The 8,815-nt window shown below is 33.8% G+C and overlaps 1 protein-coding gene across 1 annotated transcript; it reads left to right on the forward strand.

Moving 5' to 3' along the window:
• Positions 1 to 1,976: 1,976 nt before the first annotated feature.
• Positions 1,977 to 8,499, forward strand: LOC110461624. The gene is made up of 5 exons (XM_021515166.1): positions 1,977 to 2,060; positions 2,835 to 2,935; positions 5,551 to 5,721; positions 6,704 to 6,799; positions 7,043 to 8,499. The coding sequence occupies exons 1-5, from the start codon at positions 1,998 to 2,000 to the stop codon at positions 7,170 to 7,172; spliced, it is 561 nt and encodes a 186-aa protein (XP_021370841.1). The 5' UTR covers positions 1,977 to 1,997; the 3' UTR covers positions 7,173 to 8,499.
• The last annotated feature ends 316 nt before the right edge of the window (positions 8,500 to 8,815 follow it).

Below are 8,815 nucleotides of genomic sequence, written 5' to 3' on the forward strand. Positions count from 1 at the left end.
TTGGTGGTCGTGTTGTTGTTGTTGTTGATGTTGGTGGTGTTGTTGTTGTTGTTGTTGTTGATGTTGCTGGTGATGGTGGTGCTGTTGGTATTGTTTGTGTTGGCGGAGGAGTTGTTGGTGGTTGTTGTTGGTCGTGTTGTTGTTGTTGGTGGTGGTGGTGTTGTTGTTGGTGGTGGTTGTGATCGGGTTGTTGTTGTTGTTGATGCTGTTGTTGTTGGTGGTGGTGGTTGTGTTGTACTGCAAGTTCGTGATCGGGGGTTGTTGTTGTTGATGGTGGTAATGGTGGTGATGGTGATGTTTGCGGTGATTGTACGATCAAGATTGTAACATTGCCCTGTCAAATCTATTCAAAACCTCTTTCCTTTCATGCGGAAAAATACATTGTATGCACATACTATAGCTCAAATTATTATAGCGTGAAAGCACAATAGATTAACAGTACAGAATGAATTAAAAAATCCCCTTAAATATGTATAATAAAGAGGAACTGCATATATTTCATTTCCTTTACAATTGCTCAAGGTCGATTTCGCATTGTTTTGTCGAAATGATACTTCAGTCTGTTGGTTTCCTGTAAAAGGTGAATTAAATCTCTTTAATTAATTTCCGGTCAAAGTACTGCAAGTTCGGGAAACAAAATCCCTTCGTTCACATAGTTATATTAGTAGAAAAGTGAACTTAAAACCTTTGAAAACTTCACAAATAATATTTTGTTTCATATGATTTGTTGAAAATGTTTCAATATACCTTTAACATTTACTTTCGTGAACATTGTAATGGCTGTGTCTGTTAAGATGCGAAACAGACCTATCCTCTGATGAATAAGCTTCGTTATTGTATACCATTGAGCAAAACGTAGTTTAACAAAGCTAACCTAGATCGGCGGGAACAGCCATATGTGGAATGTCGTCCCAGTGTGACCTCCAATATGGCCTCACAAACAGAATTGAACCCCCTCAACATTGGGTGTCATAATATCGTAACATTTGCATGACTGTGTTGATTCGATAAAATGATAATTGTTTACATGCTCTTAACAATACACTTTATTGTAAAACGTAAACCACTCCAACATTATTAAATAAAATGCTGACCCCTAACTTGACATTAGAATTATCCGAGCAATTGTTATATCTTGCTTGTATATATGCTTTCTACTGAGATCGATGTTATAGTAATTCATCTAAGTTTGTCCCTGTTACCTTTGTTTACCCCTTACTTGACCTTCGTACGTGATATCTGGAAAACTAACAGAGATATATGCTTGCCAGTTGGACCATTGTTATAGTCATACACCATTTCTACGCGGTACAGGCAGTGCAGTATTTACGAAAAAAGATTATCCGTAACTGATATCAGCTGCTGAAGAACATTGTTCTTATAAAATTCACAGTACATTTGTACAAGTATAGTCGTCAAAGACAAATTGCCAACATTGAAATGGTTTATTGATCTCGACCGTTTTTTACCTGATTTTATGTCCATAACGTCGCTTGTCGACGACAAGACGAATAAAGAGAAGGGGTTAAACCGCATATATATACCTACATTTAAAGGATGTATAAAATACACGTGGGGTTCGAGCATCACTTGGGAAAGGATAGTTACAAAATGTAGCAAGGTTGTCACTGAATTGTGTAGAAGATATGGTCTTAGTGTTTTCATAACAAAATGTATGACAACAGGGTGTGATAGGAAGTTTTGTTTTCATTTTGCGATTATATTCCTTGCCGCTTTCCAGTTCCCGCTTTGAGGAGATAATATATTTTGTGTTTGAACTAGATTCACATGGCGAGTTTTGCCCATAAAGCAGAAGACACTTCCAGAACGCCTGGTCTATTATCATTGTTGGTCTTCAAGGGAGCCTTTGTAAATCTTTCTTTCGTTCATATTTTGTCTTAGTTTTTTAATTAGCTTTCGAATAACTGTTGTGTTGAAAACGCAATACCGTATTAATTGTTTTTACTCAGATTGAGAAACAAATGCAGACTTTTTAAATGAGTAATCAAAGTAATGATGCAGGACGAGCTTGGTGGAGTTCAAGGTCAACCATCTTACGTGTAAGTCATACAACAAAGACAGAACAAAGCTGTGCTATATCCTCTACGATAACACTGACACTGACGCTTAATCATGATTTGCTTTTGTTAGATATAAATATCTTCTTTATTTATTGATCATTTAAAACATCATTAAACAATCTCTTATGATTTCAAAAAACGTATTTAGACTTCTACATACAAATGACTAATGCATTGGAGTAGGGAAACGGTTCATGCATTACTTCAACAATATATAATTGATAAAAGTACGCACTGAACAACTTTGTATCATTTCACATCGTTTTTAAAGAGACAAAATATCTTGCGTTTGGACGATAAATGAAGGAGTGGACGTCAACAATCCAGGATTTAAAGCCAAATTGCCAACATTGCAGATTTATTTTTAAAATTATTAATACAGGAGTAATTATTCTAAAAATACGTGTATGGTTAAAATAGTCAGCAGTAATCTTTTAGTGGTTCTAAATGTTAAAATATATAATGAATTGTGCCAAAATTAAAACAAATATAGTAAATATATTTCACTTCTACATCTGTAGGAGATTATACTATTTATGTAAATGTAACATGTTAAAATATTTTCATAGACATGTGATTAGTAATGGATTAAATGAATGTTGCTCTTTATAAACGTACTAATTACAGTTATAAAGTATTTGCTGTTCTGTAATTTATTTACGCCTTGATTATGCAATCAACATTATGATATTCCGCAGGTGACAACCTAACCAGGTTTGACTATATATCATATTTTTTTATTTTTTTTTGTAGGGTGGAGCCATTGCTATGGCATCGATAGTGCTACTTGCGATAATGTTCACCGTGTTTGTTGGTCTGGAGATAGCAGAACGTGATGACCCTGTCGAGTGCAGGTAACTTCTTACGAATATTATGTAATTAGCCCAGTCAAAAATCATGTTTGGTCAGTATATATGAAATTAAAAGCTGCATGGACATTCGTAATTCAATTTTGGAATACTGTATGTATAACCAAAGTTAACCAGTACTCCTCTTATTTCTGAAAGTCATATAATAAAGGGATTTTACGCACCGCTCCCTCTGTATCAACATTGGTTGGGGCAAGAACTTCGATTTCCAACGTTTTTGCCACTAGCACCACCGATAAGTCCTAGAAGGACGAAACATGTGTATTGTACAGTGTAATTCACCTTTAGGTATACTGTATATAATACCGAATTCTAAATAAGCTATCGCCCGCGTGTGTCTAACGTTAGTCTTACTTGTTAGATTTGTTTCTCTAATTTAAGCATTAAACTGTTTATGTATGGTATTTATGATCTATTTGAATGACACAGCTTTGTAAGCAAACAACATAATTATGATTTGTTTGCTTGCAAAGCTGTATCATTCAAATAGATCATAAATACTATACAAAAACAGGTCAATACTTATATTTACGTTTTCTCTGCCTCTTATGTTCTTTTTTAACTTATAATTTATATCTAAAATTTAAAATGCCCGCCTTATCGACAGTCCACACAATTTCGTTCAATAGTTTGAACAGCGTGTTTGTCGCGTGCTGATTGGCAAACAAAGTAGTACTTTGAAATTTTAACAAACACTTCAATGTTATCCCACAATTCAGTATCAATACAATTGCGTATGATATGTCTATAGGGTGATTTAAGTTGATCGATAGAACTCTGAGCTGAAAGTAAGATTTGAAATTGTTTCGATTTTTCCCCGGAACAAATTTAGCGCATGGATAATTACAGTGAACACCGTAAATCCGACCTTCCCCTCCACGAGGGAGTTATTTTTGGAAGTTAATTCTAACTTTTCTCTTTGCTCATTTTGTGAAGAATCCAGACGTGAATTTATTTGTTGATTTTATGGGAATCTGACTACTGTCTGTAGATTCTATAACACCTCGTTATTTGACATGTCGTCAGAAACTGAGGAAACAGTGGCTGCGAGACGCGTGAAACTGATAGCGTTGAAAGTGAGTGATCTTGCGACGGAGCACAGCTGGGGTGCATTACAAATGTCTGAAATGTTCATGTGTGCTGACACTCATATCAGTATGTCTGTAACATATGTGTCAGTAGGTCTATAAAATATTTGTATTTCAGACATTTGTAACGAACCCCTGTCGATCAGTGCAGTGTAACAGACGATATTTTTGAAAAAATGCATGAGCGTTAAAATTGTTTCCATTGCCGGTATTGGTGATTCAACCGATGTGCATTTTGTACGATATTGCAGACCTTGGTCTTGCTTTTGTTGCAATAGAAGTATTTTTTATTTTGAACATAAATTTACAATGACATTGTTAAATTTCACAATGCCTAGCGATATTTGAGCAGCCGTCATGTTTATTTACATTGGATATTGTAGTTCCGGTCAGTGTTGTATTTATACGCTAAGAATTATGTCTCGTGCTACATGGGAATTAAAGTCCCATCAACGACACAGCTTTCAAAGAGGCTATATAGTGGCAATGCCATGCAAATGTAAATATATACACTAATTTACATATATAACACTTTTGCGTATTACTGTTGTCGCAAAAAGTAGCAGCAGGCACATAACAATAGCTTAACTCTACTCGACTCTGTAGTTCTGCGAAATTCTCTTAACGATTTCTTATTATCACAAATTAACCTTATACAATGTATATCTTTCTTGCAAAGGAGTTGTACGTACCGAGAATGAAGAAACGATTCTAAACATTTTTTATCAGCTAATTATGCATTGGTTTACCTAAATACTGAACGCGTACTAGACAATTATACATGAATGCAAAGCGGTTATATATATATGTGTGTGTAACTATTAATCGGGCTCAGCGCAAACTGCATATAAACAAGAGATGATAATATGTGTTTTACTTAGATTCATAAATTAATAATATGTATTTTTATGTATAAAATGATCTTTTTTTCTCCCCGGAATTCATTGACATTGAGATGTACGGTGGATTACTATGAAACAATGTACGTGTATACTCTGGTAATGTTTAAGGACCCTGTTCTGTTGCAGATAAAACAATCGACAGTTGTAATGTGGTTTCTTTAAGGGTTGCAACTTCCTATCAACTTCGTTTTCAATATAACTGGCGCACTTGGGCCATTATACTTTCGTGTATTAGGTTAGTAAGAGTGACAGTATAACAATATAATGTCCAGGGTCCTTGTCTGCCTCTCTTGCATTTTTATCACTTATGTAACACACAGAACACCGATGTCGGTTCTTTTTTTCAACTTTTTTTTTATATTTCATACAAGTCCCGCGATATATATTTACTATTCAGAGATGATTTATTAAAATTAAACTTATGCTGGAAAACAGTTTCCAAAAACGCACAGACGCTTTTTTTGTTGTCAGTGATATGGGAGAGGGTGAAGTCATGACAAGTAAAGTTTAAACAGGTATATTGGTAATGCGAATGCATCATACAGTATATACATAATGAATTTATGTAAACTGTACTGATATACAACCCAATATTTAATTGTCTCTGTAGCACAAATCCACATCTTGAGGGATTTTATATTACTGCCGAAGACCAGAAGCTGCGTGAAGAACTCAGTTACCGTTGGATTAACCGAAGTGAAGGCGTGTCTGATGATGATTGTAAGAACCGCACAGGGGATATGTGTTTAACGAGTGTTCACTACAATGGATGTTGCGAATCGTAAGTACATATGAATATATCCAGTTTTCAATAAACCAGTGTGATATCGAATTCTATGAATTTATATCTTTCAAAAGTATTGACCAATCAGATCGACATTTTACATTCGCATCATTCAAAGTCGCAGATTTTCAGTTCAGCTGCAGATGCAGCGACAGCAGAAAAAGTGGTTAATTTGGTACATCTTTGCTACATTCACCAAGGTAATAATTTACCTTTACGATTGATACCATTCATGCAAAGAAATCTGACCATCTAAAAGTAGAAAATGGTAAAACTGTTTTTTATAGCTCATTCACAATGGTGCGCAGCCTTGTTGTCAAGCGTGACGTCATGAACATATATCGCCAAAGATAAATCTCGCTTACTTTGTTGACGAAGCTGATGACATTGATTTTAAAATGTAATGAATTACAAATTTAATGATTTCCCCGTTAAATACCATATATAATTCAGCGATATGACAGAATACCGATATCGTGCGGGTGCTGCTTTGCACTTGTGAAACAATATACGGTATTCAACGAGTAACCATTTAATATTTGCTATATATTACATTACATTTATTTCTTGATCCGGACGTAGACATAAGGAATATAATAAAAAAAATCTTTTTAATATTTATGTTGGTATGCAACAGGATGTATCACGCATCAAGGAATATGTTTGAACGGAACAGTGTTTACGTTGTACATTGTATAATCTTCAACGTATATGCGTTTTAATGTTGAAGACATGGTTAAAAACAGATGCATTTCAAGCAATACATTAACCTGGAAAGCAACATTATTCGGGTTGATTTCTTTTAGTAAATATTGCAGATTTTATACAAAACTCTCTTACCAAATGTTGATATAGCCATTCTCCGGAAACAGGGTCATGCTTTTTATGGTTACCTGACACGACATGATTGGTTCCAAGTAATCCTGACTGTATGGCTATATAAAATAGATAAAAAGAAAGATACTTTTACATTTTTCAGAAAACCGCAATTTGTGATGGTACGACATGTTACAGCGTTAAATGGAACACAATACAACTTGGCCCCTGGACAAGTGTATCCGATAGAAAAATGCACGTAAGTATAATTGAAGCATAATTCATAATCCAAACTATACTAATGTCTAAACGTATTTAATACTTTAAATACTTCTCCTAGATATTTTATGACTTTTCAAAGTTTTAGCTGACTAGTATTTCTACGGCTACTTATGCCAATGATTTCACTGCCGACATCAAATTGGTTGATGTTTAAACTATGTTTGTTTACCAATGATTTTTGGGTTTGTTTTCAAAATGTGTTTTCTTTTGCTTTACCTAGACAATTACGACATTGCGGCCAGAACTGCAGATGTACGCTGGTAGATAATATGTTCAGAGGATATACCGACAACAAGCACACGAAATGGGTATTGTTCCTTCTTCCATCATGTTGTAAATGTATGAATTAGTGATATACCCGTAAGCATTACGGACAAACATCCTTTTTGTAGTGAATCAAAAAACGGATAGCATACAAACAGTATGAAAATACTTCTTTCCTTATACTACGATTGGAAAGCCAATCTTTTACCTTCTGTAAGCTTAACAGTAGGGCCCAATGGTTTCTTTGTCAGATTTTGGTGTGGTTTTATTTACGTAACATAAGACTTAAAGTTTTACCTTGACATGAATCAATTCATAGCGTAAACATTAAGAGTTCACAAGATTTTACTGATCACTGCTACGTGTATGTGTATAGTTGTTTCGCTAAAAGACATGCTTTTTTGAGTGAACATGTTTATATGATAGTAAAACATGGATAAATATATAAGCACCCTATTAGTTATTGTGGATTTTTATAATCACTGCTATGTGTATAGTTGTTTCACTAAAAGACATGCTTTTTTGACTGAACATGTTTATATGATAGCAAAACATGGATAAATAAATAAGCACCCTATTAGTTATTGTGGATTTTTATAATCACTGCTATGTGTATAGTTGTTTCACTAAAAGACATGCTTTTTTGACTGAACATGTTTATATGATAGCAAAACATGGATAAATAGTTTAACACCCTATTAATTTGTTGTGGAATTCTTTTTAAAAAAAAAACATCATACAGAAGTGTCAGCAAAAACACAATTAAAACTATTAACAAACATGATGAAAAGCAAATACGTTTCACATACACAATTGGCTGGAACATATGCAAGGGACATGTTGACGACTTAGTTTTTTAAAAAAACTATGTTTAATTGTGAGAGATTGTTGTCATGGCTTTTGCATTAATACTAGAAGAAATAAACGTTAACAATAAAACGCAATTGATCGTATCATCATTTGAACATAACTTTTATGCAGAGCTACATTCATGACTATTGCTTATACTGTTGTGTAACACTAGTTTTATGTGTCCATTTGTGAATTGATATAATAATTTTGTAGACAATCGTACATGTATGTAAGCTATATATTGTATTGTGACTCTGCTGGTTTAGCTTTATTAATGACGATACATATGAAATGTTTGAAAAGTATTGTAAATTCGCTGCTAGTTGAATATGGGTTTTATACTAGAAATGTTATACACCAATCATAATACAGGAAACTATTACGACATTCTGTAAATAATATTTGAAGTTGTTTGCTCATAAGTGTGTATATTGATAATAAGTAATTGTTATACCGTACATATTGTCTCCCCAAATTGATTAATTTCATACTGTGTAAGAGTTAAACATATTAAAAGTCACAGCATCTCTGGGGATTGTACATATGGAATGAAATGTGAATAAAAATAGATTTGTTATCGTCTTTGTGACCTTTTTTTCATCAAATTCAACCAAGAATTATAAGTAGCATACAGAACTTAATGACGGATCTGGTTTGTTGATATACGGTAAACATGCTTATTTTAACGCACTTTGATTTTAGCGTAGTATTGAATTTGAATAGTTTGATGAATTCACATATACAGCAACTTTAAGTAGTCATACTTTAGCGTATGTCAATGTGCTAAATTACAGTTTTCGCTAAAATGTGTACGTTTACTGTGTTATATAGTAGTAATAATAATAATATACAACATTTGATATAGCGCCCTATCTAG

Source organism: Mizuhopecten yessoensis, unplaced genomic scaffold (assembly GCF_002113885.1).
Source record: "Mizuhopecten yessoensis strain PY_sf001 unplaced genomic scaffold, ASM211388v2 scaffold10641, whole genome shotgun sequence".
Taxonomy (NCBI): domain Eukaryota; kingdom Metazoa; phylum Mollusca; class Bivalvia; order Pectinida; family Pectinidae; genus Mizuhopecten; species Mizuhopecten yessoensis.